General features: G+C 49.7%; 1 protein-coding gene across 16 annotated transcripts in view; it reads left to right on the forward strand.

The window, feature by feature from the left end:
* DOP1B (DOP1 leucine zipper like protein B) overlaps positions 1-17,586 on the forward strand; it is a 130,378-nt gene that overhangs the window by 36,869 nt on the left and 75,923 nt on the right. For all 16 annotated transcript variants that reach the window (XR_011255472.1, XR_011255473.1, XR_011255475.1 and 13 more), the window contains exons 5-9: positions 5,150-5,339; positions 7,775-7,873; positions 8,199-8,322; positions 10,543-10,652; positions 14,025-14,139. Coding sequence is in view for 7 of the 16 variants with exons in the window: in XM_069582234.1 (XP_069438335.1) it covers positions 5,150-5,339; positions 7,775-7,873; positions 8,199-8,322; positions 10,543-10,652; positions 14,025-14,139 (638 nt within the window). In the remaining 9 variants the exon portion in view is untranslated. The remainder of the gene's footprint in view (positions 1-5,149; positions 5,340-7,774; positions 7,874-8,198; positions 8,323-10,542; positions 10,653-14,024; positions 14,140-17,586) is intronic.

Genomic DNA, 17,586 nt, shown 5'->3' on the forward strand with positions numbered 1-17,586 from the left:
TGACTCCTAGCCCCAGGCTCTTTCTAGAAGTTCTTCTGGTCCATTCATGTTTTCCTAATAGATGTTTACTGTAAATGCTTCCCCCGTGCCTCCATCATCTAAAGATGAGCACTTCAGCTCCCACAGTGTAAGGCAATTTTTTTTTTAACTTGTAAGAATGAATCACACCAGAAACCTGTCAGAAGTCAGGGTGTTGTCATATATTCTTCCGGCTGATCAATAAATGTTCATTTGAACAGTTGCTTCAGCCGATGAACACGAGTGTTTTCTCCTAATATTATGATTTCTCAACGTTCAACTGTGAGCTGAGTAAAGCTCCGTGAGTCACGGGATACCTGCGGCTGTGACACAAAGCCCGATCCGGTGTCTTTGGCGCTCAAGGGTATGAGCGACTGGCCTTCCGAGGTGAAGGCTGGGGCAGGGTTGTATGGTCTCTAAGTGCAGGCATGTGGCCACAGCAATCAGGTGACTGTGTGTATCCAGATCAGTTTGAGAAGGTTCCTTGCTAACCTGCGCAAGAATTGAGTCAGACTCCCCCCCCAACCCCCCACTCCCAGCAGATGCTCTGCAGAGGGTCTGGGGGTGGGGCGGTCACAATGTCCGAGCCGGTGGAAACTGCTGAGGGTTGAGTGAGTGAGCGCGTTGGGGCTGCTGAGTCATGGGTTTCGTGGAGGCGGGGACAGTTCCTGGTCTCTGCTTGTCAGTGAACCATAAGGCAATGGAGATTTTGGCCGGCGTTCGGTCTCGTTATTCACCCTGCCTTTCTAATAACCCTTTGATGTCCACAAACCACTCCTGCCCAGGATCCCTCTTGTAAAGTGCACAGGAAGTACCCACGTGGCTTGCTGTGAGTTGCTGTACGAGGAAGACAGGATTCATGGTTGGGGGTGGATACTAAACCCCTGCTCCGAGGAGATGGAAGAGAAGTGGGAAGTTTTCAGTGGTTGGAAAGCAGGCAAAACCCGGCTCCCCAGACATGACCCTTGAACCCAGTGGTTCTCAGCCTAGGGTGGCTCTGGCCCCCTGGGGTACCCTTGGCAGTACCTGAGTACATTTTTTGGGTGTTACACCAGGGTGGGGCGGGTGCTACTGGCATCTAGTGGGTAGAGGTGAGGGGTGTGCATGAACATCTCAGGATGCACACGATTGCCCCCACTGCAAAGGAGGGCCCAGCCCCAGGGGTCCACGTGGTACAGGGTGAGAAACCCTGATTTAAATGAGAGTGGGAGAATCTTCATTGGCCCCTCTTCTGGCCAAGGCCAGCACCACGCTGATGAAGCCCTACTGGTCCTAGAGTTTTCTCCCCCTTGATCATGCGCTAAGTCGAGTCCAACTTTTTGCAACTCCAACCCCACGAACTGCAGCACACCAGGCCTTCCTGTCCCTCACTATCTCCCAGAGTTGGCCCAAGTTTACATCCGTTGACTCGGTGATACCATCCAATCATCTCATCCTCTGCTGCCCTCTTCTCTTCGCCCTTCAGTCTTTTCCAGCATCAGGGTCTTTTCCAGTGAGCCAGCTGTTCGCATCAGGTGGCCAAAGTGTTGCAGCTTCAACGTCAGCATCAGTCCTTCCACTGAGTATTCAGGGTTGATTTTCCCCTTCTCCCGTGTTTACTTGATGTGATGTTGCAGAGCGCTGTTGTTATTGCCCTGCTGGTTCAGATGGTCACAGCCCCAGGCTGTTTGGTCTTATGACAGTTCAGCTTCCACGAGGGTCCATTCAGCAAGTGACCACGTGGCCAGAGTCAGGAAGTGCCCGGGGCCCACGGCACACAGCCCGCCTTCCTCACTGGCTGTCAGCTGGGTAGAAGAGTGTGTGGCAATTTCGTAGGAATGAGCTTGCGTTCACAGAGGACAGGAAGCAGCAGCTAAGGTGACTGAGGAAGGGGTTAGGGGATGGTGTGTGTGTTTGGTTTTATTAACTGTCGATTTTAAATACAGAAGATTTCCATTCTGGATGCTAAACCGTGCACACTTATTTTGGAACTTCACAGTTAAGGTGATAAGTGAATAATTCTTTAGTAGACAGTTAATTAGCCTCCCCCCCCCCCATTCCCCCCCGAAAGCTCAGTTGGTAAAGAATCCACCTGCAATGCAGGAGACTCCAGTTCGATTTGTGGGTTGGGAAGATCCGCTGGAGAAGGGATAGACTACCCACTCCAGTGTTCTTGGGCTTCCTCTGTGGCTCAGCTGGTAAAGAATCTGCCTGCAATGTGGGAGACCTGGGTTTGATCCCGGGGTCGGGAAGATCCCCTGGAGAAAGAAAAGGCTATCCACTCCAGTATTCTGGCCTGGAGAATTCCATGGACTATACAGTCCATGGGGTCGCAAAGAGTCAGACACGACTGAGTGACTTTGACTTCAGCTTTTAACCCCAGTTATCGTGCTCTTTACTTTGCTCTCCATAGAAGTTTTGTTTAGTTGCTCAGTCATGTCTAACACTTTTATGACACCATGGACTGTAGCCCTCTAGCCTCCTGTCCATGGGATTCTCCAGGCAAGAATACTGGAGTGGGTTGTCATTCCCTTCTCCAGGGGATCTTCCCGACCCAGGGATCAAATCTGCCTCTCCTGCATTGGCAGGCAGATTCTTTACCACTAGCACCACCTAGGAAACCCCCCTCCACGGCATAGTCCTTTCATAATTGCTTGTTTTTCTAACCTGTAACATTATTTCAATTTTTAATATCCGTTCATTTTTAAGGTAAAATTTTTACTTTTATATTAAACTGCTTCTTTAATGTGAAAGTCATTCAGTCTTGTCTGACTCTTTGCGAGCCCATAGACTATACAGTCCATGGGATTGTCCAGGCCAGAATACTGGAGTGGGTAGCCTTTGCCTTCTCCGGGGGATCTTCCCAACCCAGGGATTGAACCCAGGTCTCCCGCATTGCAGGTGGGTTCTTTACCAGCTGAGCCACAAGGGAAGCCCGTTTAATAAAGAAAACTGGGCAGTGTTCTCTGAATGTTGAAGAAGGGATAGCGTAAGTGGCATTCCCCAGGCTCTCAGACGGTGGAACCCCCTCTCCCGTGGCCGCTGTTCCCTGAAACGTGCTTTGGGGATACGCTTTTGTAAGCAAGGGGCAGGAGAAAGCAGTGTCCATGCTGTAGTGTTTGTGATGGGTTTCAGCTTGGTGTTGATGTTGTGTGATAGGGACCCTGGAGAGCTCTCCAGGGGCTTCCTGGATTAATCTGCTGCTGTGGGAATCTCTTCCTAGCTCAGGACCATCCTGTGCGTCCACTGGGTCCACAGGGACCCATCTGCCCAGCTTACCACAACTGCAGCTGCTGAATGGTGCTTCTACCCCAAACTAGCGCTTTTGGTGGTTTTCAGAGCTCAGCAGAGAGAAGCTGTATTTGTTGGCTCAGCCCTGACAGAAGGCTGATCAATACCTTTAGCCACTAAACCATTCTGTGTCCTTCTAAGCATTTGGCTGTTACTGATGCTTCTTCATTTTTTTTTTTCCTCTGTGTCATTCGCTACGGGTATGTTATGAGTCAAAAAGGTTCATGCTAGGGTTAAGGAAAACAGAATTAATTTTTGATGTTGAAAGGTAGTAGACTTTTTTTGTACGAAATGTTTAAATATATACTGAGCAAGCTGAACTTGGGCAAACTCCGGGAGATGGTAAGGGACAGGGAGGCCTGGTGTGCTGCGGTCAGTGGGGTCACAAAGAGTCAGACGTGACTTAGCGGCTGAACAACCAGAGCAAGCTGCACGCAGCGTGGGTCACAGTGAAGTGGAGAGAGTGGCATTCATCTGACAGTCTTCTGGAGGGCCAGCTGCGTGTCATACACCCATCTGGGCACTGGGGAGGGTCAGCTAGGAGAACAGACCCGTGATGAGTGTATATTCAAGAGACGCTCGCGTAGTTTCACGCCTTTTCTCTGCCACGGCTGAGAGATGACATGCACAGGGCTTTCATTTGTCCCAGGCTCCACTGCCAAGAAGTAGACACAGGATTGCTGATTCTGGAACGCCACTGCTTTATTCTGGGCTTGTCGTCCTGTCTTTTTCCCACCCCACCCCCCGCCGTGGTCGATGCAAATAGGAAGCGTATGAAAGATGGACTCATTCTAGATTTCAGGTCAGACCCCCTCCTTAAGCGAAATCCCTTCGTGGGAGCTGCCTCCACAGTAATAAGTGCCGTCACCGGGCCCACAAGCTGTTTTCACAGTTGGTGGGAAAGGGCCCCGCTAGACGCAGATGCTCCCCAAGCGGAGAGGGGCCTGCCTCGGTCCGTGTCGGTGGAAAAACAAGCTCACACCCCCCAATGCTGCTGCTGTCCGAGGAGGTCCATCCAGGTGCTGATGCGATGTCACGGCATCCCGGGTAAAGATGAGACCTGGATCCAGGCAGGTGGTCCACAGAAGTGCTTCCTGCTGTGGCAGTCGAGGTGTGGAGGTGCTGGGGGTGGAGTGTCGGGAAACGGCCCCAGACCTTCCAGACTGTGCCATGGAGGGGGGGGGCCCAGGCAACACCTGTCCCCAGGATTTCTGAAGCCCAGTGTCAGGTGCTCAGGTCAGGGATGTCTTTATCACTGAGTGAGTGACAGTCCCTAAGTCGTGTCCGACTCTTTGTGACCCCATGGACTGTAGCCCGCCAGGCTCTTGTGTCCATGGGATTCTCCAGGCAGGAATACTGGAGTGGTTTCCCATTTCCTTCTCCAGGGGATCTTCCCCACCCAGGGATTGAACACAAGTCTCCTGCATTGCAGCCGGATTCTTTACCATCTGAGCCACTACGGAAGTCTTTATCATTACTTAGATCTTTAATCAGTCGTGTCAGCCTTTTGCTTTTTTCCGCACATTAATGACTCCTCGTGCTTTTATACAGGGAGGCCGACCTGCTCATCTCCTTGGGGCAGTGCGCCCGCCTCCCACAAGCACGGTGACATCTGTGGTGAGGCCAGAGGTGGAGACGGATCTCTGTGCCCCGAGGGGGACACAACCGGTCAGATGCTGCCCCTCGGCCAAGACGCGGCCCGTCTTGGTGACACGTTTGTCCTAGAAAATTCAGTTTTCAGTGACAGCTGGCGGACGGACAGACAGACACTGAAGGGGCAGACGGCGGCGGCTCAGAATGAGGGAGGTGGCGTTTCCCTGGCCTGCGGGGATCGCCCTGACGCTGTGCTCTCCTGTCCTAGGACGGACGCGCTGCTCCTGAGGCTGTCCCTGGTGGTCGGCAGGGAGGTCTTCTACGCTGCCCTCTGGGGGAGTGTCCTGGCCAGCCCGTCCATCCGGCTGCCCGCCTCGCTCTTCGTGGTGGGCCACATCAACCGGGGTGCGCCCGGCCGGGAGCAGAAGTACATGCTGGGGACTGACTACCAGCTCACGGTGGGTGCCCCGGGCCTGGTGGGGGGCGGGGCTGGGGTGGAGTGGGGGCGGGTGGGCACAGCAGGATGTGGAGGTGTTCAGAGAGACTGAGCAGGTGAGGAGGCGGCATCGCTGCACAGCCCACATGGGGACGTGGTCGTGGTCTCTGACACCTGCATCACGCATGTGTTCACACGTGCTACTCACACCTGAGCAGGGCCCTTCAGCAATACAGGTGGCTCCTGAGAGCCCCCAGCTGGGGGTTTGCTGTTGAGTCGCAGCCGTGTTTTCAGCCCCCGCCCCAGCTACCTCCATCACACTGACCACTGACCACCGCCCGCAAACAGGCTCCCACCTCCGGCTCCTGCCGTCTTCCCACGTGCCCTCCTCTCCTTCTGGCTGCTCACACACCTAGGTTGTCCAGGTTCCTCAGGGGTCTGTCCCCAGGCCTTCTTCCCTGGAGGTGACCTGCCTTCTCATGACCTTGAAAACTGGGAATTTTTCAGATCTGTTGTCTTTTTCTCCCCAAACTTCTCCAGTTCTCCAGGCCAGAATACTGCAGTGGGTAGCCTTTCCCTTCTCCAGGGGATCTCCCAACTAAGGGATGGAACCCAGATCTCCCAAATGGCAGGTGGATTCTCTACCAGCTGAGCCACCAGGGAAGCCCAAGAATTGTGGAGTGGGTAGCTGATCCCTTCTCCAGGGATCTTTCCGACCCAGGAATGGAACTGGGGTCTCTTGCCTTGCAGGCAGATTCTTTACCAACTGAGCTATCAGGGAAACACTCCCAAACTTCAGTTCAGTTCAGTTCAGTCGTTCAGTTGTGTCCGACTCTTTGAGACCCCATGGACTGCAGCACGTCAGGCTCCCCTGTCCATCACCAACTCCCAGAGCTTGCTCAAACTCATGTCCATCGAGTCAGTGATGCCAGCCAACCATCTAATTCTCTGTCATCCCCTTCTCCAGCCTTCAATCTTTCCCAGCATCAGGGTTTTTTCCAGTGAGTCAGTTAGTTCTTCGCATCAGGTGGCCAAAGTATTGGAGTTTCAGCTTCAGCATCAGTCCTTGCAATGAATATTCAGATCTGATTTCCTTTAGGATGGACTGATTGGATCTCCCTGAAGTCCAAGGGACTCTCAAGAGTCTTCTCTAACACCACAGTTCAAAAGCATCAATTCCACTGAGTCAAATCAGTTCTCCCAAACTTAAGGCTTAATGGCTTGCAGTCTATCGCCACCTAGTGGTGGACCTCACTTCAAACTGAAAACGTTCAAAGCTGATTTCGTCGTTAAGAAAGTGGGCAGCGATTCCTTACCCCGCAGAATCCATTCCTCTTTGCACCGTGGAAGTAATAGATCTCCCCATGGGGCTCTCCGAGGAAAAGAGTGATGAAGGCACGTCGTCCAGTGCTTAGGACAGAGGAGACCCTCACAGACACACTCCCTCCTCTGCCCCGTCAGCCCCGCTGCGTCTCTTCCTCTGTTTTCACCTCCCTGCTTCGTCTCCTTCGGTCTTGTTCCCGGACCACCATGTAATTTTCTAACTGATTTCTCCCCATCTCTTCCCTCTCCCATCCAGTCCTTTTTTGGTTGCTGTGAGACTTCACTTGCTGAAGCATAACATTGCTTAAATCTTTTCTGTGCTTGAAAAATTACCTGCTGCCAGCAAATAAAGTCCATCCTCAGGAGTGCCCTGGTGGTCTGCTCCCGGTCGCCCAGAGGCCTGACTCTTTGCTCCTGGCCATCTGCGCTCCCAGAGCTCGCCGCCCCTCCTGGCCTGGCAAGTCTGTGATGCCGTCTTTGCTTGAGCTGGTCCCCCCCTCGTCCTGCGCTCACTGCCCGTCTCTTCTCTCCCATCTCAGTGTCTGTCCTGCCTGTCTTTGAAGCTCAGCTTCCCCACAAAGCTTCGCTGTTCCCCCCAGATGAAAGATCTCGCCCTCTCCTCTTCCCGGTTCTCACAGCTTTTTGTTAAAACTCTTCTTCCGGCTGGTTTTCTATCGGGCAGCTGTAGCACATCTATCTGCACTCAGAAAGGATCCTCAAAATCCGAATTGAATTGGTTTGGAGTCCATTTGGCTGGATGTCATTGGAGTTTTAGTATAGTCGAAGGTCCCCACTGGAACCTAAAAACGTTTCTTTCTGGGATTGTAGGACCTGAGGTCTTTGAGCCTGGCCATCCGGTCCAAGCCTCTCCACTTCTGAAATCAAACAGTGCCGTCTTTCCCGCCACACAGAGCCCTCCCACCCCACCCCCACCCCCACCCCCACCCCCAGCATCTGGAGCTAGAACCAAGTTTCCCATATTTACACCGTGTTGTTCTGTTCCACGTGACGTTAACACAATGGTTTCAAGATGACCAGGGAAAGTTGTTTTCATTTTTACGATTAAAAAGAATAGCTGCAAATGATGCTCAGTGTCTTGGGCGTGAAATGTTCACGGCGTTTTGTCCCTTGCAGATAAAGTCCTTATGTGCTTCCCTGTTGGACTCAAACGTGCTGGTGCAAAGAAATAACCTGGAGATTGTCCTGTTCTTCTTCCCATTTTATACCTGTCTGGTGAGCAATCTGTGTTCTTCCAGGGCAGTGCTGGTCTTCTCTGAGGCCGTGGGGTAGGTGGGAGAGACCCGGGCTGTCTTGTCAGGAGGGCAGGGCAGGTGCTCAGTGACCACTGTCCACGTTCAGCTCATTTCTGTGTGGGTGGTGTTTCCATAGCAGAATCGAGTAGCTTCTCCCCTGGGCAGCGTGTGAAGAACCCACCCCTTTTGAGAACCTCTCTTTAAGGTAAAGCTTTGTAGGCTGCTGAAGAGGGTCCGCATGTCAGAAGGCCAGCAGTTTACCGTGTCATCGCCTTGTGGTAAAGTTTCCTCTGTCTTCCTCCTAGGATTCCAACGAGAGAGCCATCCCCCTGCTCAGATCCGACATTGTGCGTGTCCTCTCAGCTGCCACTCAGACCCTCCTGAGACGGGATATGTCTCTGAACAGAAGGCTTTACGCGTGGTTACTTGGTACATAGGGGCTAGAGACCCAGAGGGAAGGTGCTGATTTGGGGAATAAATTCTAATCTTGGTGATGCGTTTCTGAATGTCATCAGTGCAGGAAGACAGCATGCAGACCGAACTGTCAACTGGTCAGCAGAGTTCTGCTGTCTAGCCTGCAGCTTTGGTTATTTTGCAGTCAGTACATAAAATACAGAGAAGTAACAGGATTTTCTGGAGAAGGAGATGGCAACCCACTGCAGTGTTCTTGCCTGGGAAATCCCACGGACAGAGGAGCCTGGCAGGCTACAGTCGTCCATGGGGTTGCAAAGAGTCAGACACGACTGAGCAGCTGAGCGATGAGATTTGTAAAATGTTAACTGAATTCCATTTTAAGAAACTTGAAAGACCACAAAATAACAGTGGCTAAGCCTTATTTAGGTAGAAGCCTGCTGCTGTGGAGAAGCTTCATGGGATACGGGTGTGTGTGAGAAAATCCAGAAACGTGGGAATATGGTCAAGGAAGGTTTTGTCTGGATGGGAACATCTGTGGCTTTTGATGCATTTGGGGAGGTAAGTCATCAGATGACTTACCATCTGATGGTTCAGATGGTAAAGAATCTTTCTGCAATGCAGATATCCCGGGTTTAATCCCTGGGTCAGGAAGATTCCCCTGGAGAAGGGAATGGCTGCCCACTCCAGTCTTCTTGCCTGGAGAATTCCATGGACAAAGGAGCCTGGAGGGCTACAGTCCGTGGGGCTGCAAAGAGTCAGACACGACTGAGCGACTCACACTTTGACTTTGTTTGGGTGACTTTGGGAGCCCACGAGAACCCTCGTTCATGTTTCTGCGCACTTCTCTTCTTGTGGACAGACTGTACACCTGCAGGAAAAGAGCCCTTGACTGTCAGTTGAAAGGCTTCATGGGGACAAGTTCAGGAGATCATAGGGCCTAAAAGGTAGCACTTTGTGAATGTTGCAGATTCCCAAGTTCATGTCCCTAAGAGAAGATGGTGTACAGAGTGATTGTGAAAGGACTCCAGAGCTTCTCTTTTAAGGCTTTATTTTTCTAGAGCAGTTTTAGGCACAGCACAACTAAGAGGATGGTATGGAAAGTTCCCATCTAGCCCTCCTCCCTGAAATGCACGCGGGCCTCCCCCTAACTAGCATCCCCCAGTGGAGCGGCACATTTATCACAGTCGAGGGACCTACACCGATACATCATCATCACCACAGGCACCCCCTACCCCGTTTATTCCCACTCAGTACTGTGCATTCTGTGGCTTTAGACAAAGGTCTATAATAATACATGTCTCCCATTAGAGTGTCACCCGGAGGATTTTCACTGGCTTGAAAATCCTCTGCTTCTCAGCTTGTTTTTTTTTTAACCCTCGTGGTGCCCAGTCACTCAGTCGTGTCCGACTCTTTGCAACCCCATGGACTATAGCCCGCCAGCCTCCTCTGTCTATGGGATTCTCCAGGCAAGAATACTGGGGTGGGTTGCCATGTCCTCCAGGGGATCTTCCTGACCCAGGAATCAAACTCATGTCTCCTGCTTGGCAGGTGGATTCTTTACCACTGTGCCACCTGGCATATCAATGTCAGAAAGTCCTCTTAACCCTTTCTTCCCCTGGTTATAAAGCTTTCAGAAGTCATAGCATGGAAGCTTATGAAGCATCTCCAGAGGGATATTTACAGGCTCTTTAAACATTTTTTTTGTTAAAAGGATGATTTTGTCAAATGCACAGCTCCCTCCCAGGGGGCTCAGCACCTTGTCTGTAGGGAGGACCTGGGACCCAAGCTCAGTAGCAGCTTCTACTTGTATAAGCTGTGACCCCAGGAGTCCAGACTCTGCTTAGAAAGATGCTGTGCCTTACCCTAAGGACCTTAGAGACTCAGCCACGGCTCAAAGTGAGTGCGTCCAGATGAGAATACCTTGATTTCTCACACTGCTGTACAAGTAAGCACTGGTTTTCACAAATGATAGGCATTCTGTTTGATTCTCATAATCATACTTGTCAAAGACAGTCAGGATGAACTCAGCTGAGGCCCGTTGAGATGGAATTCTGCCTGTCTATTCCTGGCACACCACTGTCAGAAAGATAGGACTTGGTTTCACTGAATCTGATTTTTGATTTCTGTTGGAGGCATTCTATTTTTTGAAATACCAGAGCATAAGACCTTTGCACAATAAGATGTACTCTAAATGTGTAAATTACTTTACATCTCATGGTTCTTGTTCTTTTATAGGTTCAGATATTAAAGGAAATACCATCGTGCCCGAATCTGAAGTCTCAAATGTTTATGAAGACCAGTCTGTGTATTTTTTTGAGAAATACTCCAAGGATCTTTTAGTTGAGGTAAAGGAGCATTTCTGGAAAGGGGATCTCAATCAGGACCTTCCTAATTGTGGTTTTTCAGTGAGGTTCCTTGTGGGACCTCAGAGTAGACATGGGGCCCGTTCCTTCATACACAGTTGGGGAAAATCCATGTGTGGTCATCCCCTGGAATCCACAGGGAGTGGTTCCAGCCCTTCCTGCACTCCCATCCTGTGGATACCAAACTCCACAGATGCTTAAGTCCCTGTATATAACACAGCCTGGTGTTTGCATGCAACATATGCTCGTCCTCTCGTGTGCCGTAACTCAGCACTGCATTACTTGTGATACCACCTCTAGACGATTTGTGACATAAATGCTATGTAAATATGTTGCGGAACTCAGCGTAAATGCTATATAAGTAGTTGCTAATGCATGGCAAGCTCAGGCTTTGCCTTTGGGAACTTTCTGGAATTTTTTTCCCCCCAAATATTTGCAATCTGTGGACGACTGAATCCGAGGCTGCAAGACCCATGGTACGGAGGGCCACGGGTTGTCATCTCGTGCTGTGTGACTGCTTTTACTTCTATCCCAGAACATTGAACAACTAGAAGTGACCCCTGATGTCACTCTGAGACAGCTGATTCTTTTTTTTTTCATTGTAGGCTAATTACTTTACAATATTGTGGTGGTTTTTACCATACATTGACATGAATCAGCCACGGGTGTACATGTATTCCCCATCCTGAACCCCGCTCCCACCTCCCTCCCCACCCCATCCCTCTGGGTCATCCCAGTGCACCAGCCCTGAGCACCCTGTCTCATGCATCAAACCTGGACTGGCGATCTGTTTCACATATGGTAGTACACATGTTTCAGTGCTATTCTCAAATCACCCCACCCTCGCCTTATCCCACAGAGTCCAAAAGTCTGTTCTTTACATCTGTGTCTCTTTTGAGAGAGAGCTGATTCTTAAGTAGGTCGATAAGGAGTCAAGGGCCCTCAAGGAGAAAGGGACAAATCTTTGTTTTCCCTACATTCCTTCATCTTAGTCACATAAGACATGTTTTTTTCTTTAAACTCTTGAGTTGTTATGACAACAATCTATCTCTTCTAAGACTAACTTTCTTTTAACCCAGAGCTAATGATTACACAGCAAAACAACTCTCTTGCTCAAGGGTCTGCTTTTCCTTAAACTCTATCAGTTCAGTTCAGTTGCTCAGTCGTGTCCAACTCTTTGCAACCCCATGAATTGCAGCACGCCAGGCCTCCCTGTCCATCACCAGCTCCCGGAGTTTACCCAGACTCATGTCCATCGAGTCAGTGATGCCATCCAGCCATCTCATTCTCTGTCATCCCCTTCTCCTCCTGCCCCCAATCCCTCCCAGCATCAGGGTCTTTTCCAGTGACTCAACTCTTCGCATCAGGTGGCGAAAGTACTGGAGTTTCAGCTTCAACATCAGTCCTTCCAATGAACACCCAGGAATGATCTCCTTTACGATGGACTGGTTGGATCTCCTTGCAGTCCAGGGGACTCTCAAGAGTCTTCTCCAACACCACAGTTCAAAAGCATCAATTCTTTGGCGCTCAGCTTTCTTCACAGTCCAACTCTCACATCCATACATGACCACAGGAAAAACCATAGCCTTGACTAAGATGGACCTTTGTTGGCAAAATAATGTCTCTGCTTTTGAATATGCTATCTAGGTTGGTCATAACTTCCTTCCAAGGAGTAAGTGTCTTTTAATTTCATGGCTGCAGTCACCATCTCCACTGATTTTGGAGCCCAAAAAAATAAAGTCTAACACTGTTTCCGCTGTTTCCCCATCTATTTCCCATGAAGTGATGGGGCCAGATGCCATGATCTTCATTTTCTGAATGTTGAGCTTTAAGCCAACTCTTTCACTCTCTTCTTTCACTTTCATCAAGAGGCTTTTTAGTTCCTCTTCACTTTCTACCATATCGGTGGTGTCATTTGCATATCTGAGGTTATTGATATTTCTCCTGGCAATCTTGATTCTAGCTTGTGCTTCTTCCAGCCCAGGGTTTCTTATGATGTACTCTGCATATAAATTAAATAAGCAGGGTGACTATACAGCCTTGACGTTCTGCTTTCCCAGTTTGGAACCAGTCTGTTGTTCCATGTCCAGTTCTAACTGTTGCTTCCTGACCTACATACAGATTTCTCAAGAGGCAGGTCAGGTGGTCTGGTATTCCCATCTCTTTCAGAATTTTCCACAGTTTCTTGTGATCCACACTGTTAAAGGCTTTGGCATAGTCAATAAAGCAGAAATAGATGTTTTTCTGAAACTCTCTTGCTTTTTCAGTGATCCAGCGGATGTTGGCAATTTGATCCCTGGTTCCTCTGCCTTTTCTAAAACCAGCTTGAACATCTGGAAGTTGATGGTTCACGTGTTGCTGAAGCCTGGCTTGGAGAATTTTGAGCATTACTTTACTAGCATGTGAGATGAGTGCAATTGTGCGGTAGTTTGAGCATTCTTTGGCATTGCCTTTCTTTGGGATTGGAATGAAAACTGACCTTTTCCAGTCCTGTGGCCACTGCTGAGTTTTCCAAATTTGCTGGCATATTGAGTGCAGCACTTTCACAGCATCATCTTTCAGGATTTGAAATAGCTCCACTGGAATTCCATCACCTCCACTAGCTTTGTTCGTAGTGATACTTTCTAAGGCCCACTTGACTTCTCATTCCGGGATGTCTGGCTCTAGATGAGTGATCACACCATTGTGATTATCTGGGTTGTGAAGATCTTTTTTGTACAGTTCTTCTGTGTAGTCGTGCCATCTCTTGTTAATATCTTCTGCTTCTTTTAGGTCCATACAATTTCTGTCCTTTATCGAGCTCATCTTTGCATGAAATGTTTGTTAGTCTTTCCCATTCTGTTGTTTTCCTCTATTTATTTGCATTGATCACTGAGGAAGGCTTTCTTATCTCTCCTTGCTATCCTTTGGAACTCTGCATTCAAATGGGAATATCTTTCCTTTTCTCCTTTGCTTAAACTCTGTACTAATAATTATATAGCAACAATGTATCCTGCTCAAGTACATGTTTCTCCTCAAGAACCTTCTGAGTCATCCTGTTATCTTAAGAGATAGGTTGTGGGAGTGGGTCTGGTAAGACCTTTCTACTGTTAGTAAGCAACTGAGAAAGTATATAAATCCCCACCCGAACTCCACCTGCTTCTGATGTCAGAAGTGTTTCTCTGTCCACTTTTCACCTTAATAAAACTTTTGCTGCACAAAGCTCTGAGTGACTAAAGCCAAGTCTCTAGTCCCAAAGCAAAACCCTCTCCTTTGGAGACTCCGAATCCAACACCATTCACCATAAGCCATCAACACTATACTGTATATAATACCCTAATGTGTGGCTTTTTTAAAAAAAACAAAACAAAATAGGGTCTGGCTGAGATCCTGCACCAGAAGTTCCCTGACATCGATGTAGAGGAGCGCCACCACGGGTACCTGAAGCCTTTCCGGATCCTCGTCAGTCTGCTCGACAAGCCGGAAATAGGTAATGCTAGACGTGCTCTACCAACATGTGCCCAAGGTGGATTCCCTGCTGAGCGGGAGTTCAATATCGGTGAGGTGCAATCACCCCATTGTTTGGTAGTGCTTTAGTTGCCAACTCGGGTCCGACTCTGGCGACCCCATGGACTGCAGCCCGCCAGGCTCCTCTATCCACGGGATTTTCCAGGCAAGAACAGTGGAGTGGGTTGCCATTGCCTTCTCCAGGGGATCTTCCCGACCCACGAATTGAACCCAGGTCTCCTGCATTGAAGGCAGGTCTCCTGCATTGCCGGTAGATTCTTTGCCGACTGAGCTACAAGGGAAGCCACCGCATCGTTTAGAATACAGTTTAATCTTTGAAATTTCAGAATCTCGAGGGACTTCAGTCATGCTCTGTGCTTCAGTTTTCACTGTTTGCTGCTGCTGCTAAGTCGCTTTGGTCGTGTCCAACTCTCTGCGATCGCACGTTCTGTAGGATTGTAGCCCACCAGGCTCCTCTGTCCATGGGATTCTCCAGGCACAAATACTGGAGTGGGTTGCCATATCCTTCTCCAGGAGATCTTCCCAACCCCGGGATCGAACACGGGTTTCTCACCTTTGCAGGCAGTTTCTTCTTAAATTTTTTGCACAGTTACTTGAATTTTTATTTTAGGAAAATACCTTTGAGCTGTTATGCTCATTGGAACACATGCCTGCAGGGCATGTACAATACTGACTTTGTGAGAACGTGTCTTCAGTTAAATGGCTTTGGTTGTATTCTCAAGAAAACAGGGGACCCTCCTCCATCTTTTTGCCTTGGGAGTCCAGACAAGCTCTCTCTGCCATGTAGGCCTCAGTCTTTTTCTCTGTCACATGAAGGAGGGTCTGATTTCGGAGAGACAGCAGTGAGTGGTAACTTGAAGCGAGATCTTAGACCCCTGCCCAGGAATTGAACCTGGGTATCCTGGATGAGATCAACCCTGGGATTTCTTTGGAAGGAATGATGCTAAAGCTGAAGCTCCAGTACTTTGTCCACCTCATGCGAAGAGTTGACTCATTGGAAAAGACCCTGATGCTGGGAGAGATTGTGGGCAGGAGGAGAAGGGGACGACCGAGGATGAGATGGCTGGATGGCATCACGGACTCGATGGACGTGAGTCTGAGTGAACTCTGGGAGTTGGTGATGGACAGGGAGGCCTGTCGTGCGGCAATTCATGGGGTCGCAAAGAGTCGGACACGACTGAGCGACTGAACTGAACTGATCGTGGATGAAAGCCAGGAATCCTGGCCACTAGTCCAGCAAGGGCTAGAGGCAAGAAGCAAAATTCCACTGGCCCTTGCCCCCACTGTAAAATACATTTGTCAAAGAGGCAAAAGCTATAAAAACAGGTACAAAGTTTATTATTAGAGACTCAGAACAACAAGTAGGAGAGCACACAGAGAAATAGTTTGTTAAGACAGAAGGAAGGCAGAAATAGGGCCTCCCCAATGGCTCAGTGGTAAAGAACCCACCTGCAGTGCAGGAGATGCAGGAGACCGAGGTTCGATCCATGGGTCCGGAAGATCCCCTGGAGAAGGAGATGGCAATCCACTCCGGTATTCTTGCCTGGAAATCCCATGGACAGAGGAGCCTGGTGGGCCACAGTCCAGGGGATCGTAAAGAGTCGGGCACGACTGAGCATGCACATGGCAGGTCCATCGGCAAGGCAGAGAAAGGGTGTGGGTATCCCGTCTATTGCGGAGAGCAGCAGAGAGATGGTTAAATCATCTGTATAGGGCAGTTCCTCCGGGTCTCTGCCTTTGGCCAGTTACCTGATTTCTTTTCCCACACCCGGCGAGCCTGAGGACCCTCCCCAACATGTGTGTGCAACTTTTTCCCAAGATGGATTCCAGCCCAAAGGCCAACAGGGGGGAGGCTTAGCATTACCTATTATGGGATGGTGCCCCTCCTCTTTTGACCCCCCAAGGAGCCTTCCTGTGCTGTGTCTCCCTTGCCCCAAGGAGGGGAAATACGTGAACTTGTGATCCTTTACGCAAATGGAGTTCAGCCCCCCTGTCCCTGCCCACGGCTGTATCTTAAAACAGGAAGGAAGCCTGGCTCTTTACCCTGTTTCTGTTATTCCTGTTTTGAAGTGCAAACAGGAGGCTGATGGTAAATATCCAGCCTCCAGCCCACCTGCCTCCTTTCCTCAAGAAATGTAAACAGGAGTCTGGTTGTAAACGCCCCACCTAGAGCCCATCTGTCTCAGGCCTCAGGTTAAACTAGACTCTGGGTCCGAAAGGCTCCCCCTTTACACACTGTGGTTCTCTGGGCGTCGAAGAGGAAAATGGCCTTTTCTCTCCCTTGCTTTAAAAAAGATAAGAAACTGCTCCAGTGTCCATTCACCCTGAGAAATCAGCACCTCACGCCTTGAACAGCGTCACCAGCCAGGAAAGCCCTTCTGCCCCGGATTCAGTCTCGATGGCGTCCTCTGAGCCATCTGCTCAGGGTGGCCTGCTGCTCGGGCGCTGTTTGCAGAGAACAGGAGCGGAGAGTGTTAGCGAAGTTCCTCTCCATCAGGCGTCAGGACGGGGACCTTTCCTTAATGCTTTCAGAGACAGGCTTGAGGCATCTGTGCAGCCGGGGAGGCGCTAACGTCTAGACAAATAAAAGGAAACGTAGGCTTCTGGTCAAGTTAGAAGGGAGACTGTGGTCCTGATGTGTCCTACCTGTTGTTAATAATAGTGACATTGAGGGGCAATCATTTTGTGCTTCATTATTTGTTGTTGTTGTCACTCAGTTGTGTCTCTCTGTGGCCCCATGAACTGAAGCATGCCAGCCTTCCTTGTCCTTCACTATCTCCAGGAGCTTGCTCAAACTCATGTCCATCGAGTCAGTGATGCCATCCAACCATCTCATCCTCTGTCAACCCCTTCTCCCCCTGCCCTCAATCTTTCCCTGCACCAGGGTCTTTTCCAGTGAATTGGCTCTTTGTATCAGGTGGCTGAAGTATTAGAGCTTCAACATCAGTCCTTCCAATGAATATCCAGGGTTGATCTCCTTTAGGATGAACTGGTTGGATCTCCTTACAGTCCAAGGGACTCTCAAGAGTCTTTTCCAACACCACAGTTCAAAAGCATCAATTCTTCAGCGTTCAGCCTTCTTTATGGTCCAGCTCTCGTATCCATACATCCCTCGTGGCTCAGACAGTAAAGAATCTGCCTGCAGTGCAGAAGACCCATGTTTGACCCCTGAGTCTGGAAAATCCCCTGGAGAAGGGAATGGCTACCCGCTCCAGTGTTCTTGCCTGAAGAATTCCATGGACAGAGGAGCCTGGCAGGCTACAGACCAACTCAGAGTTGGACATGACTGAGCAACTAACACACACATCATTGATAAACATCCATGCATACGTCATACCTCCAAAAACCCTGAGTAACTTTTCTGACTACACATGTTCTGCAGATGGAGACTAGAGTAGAGCAAGTCTGA

The sequence above is a fragment of the Ovis canadensis genome, chromosome 1, assembly GCF_042477335.2.
Source record: "Ovis canadensis isolate MfBH-ARS-UI-01 breed Bighorn chromosome 1, ARS-UI_OviCan_v2, whole genome shotgun sequence".
Taxonomy (NCBI): Eukaryota; Metazoa; Chordata; class Mammalia; order Artiodactyla; family Bovidae; genus Ovis; species Ovis canadensis.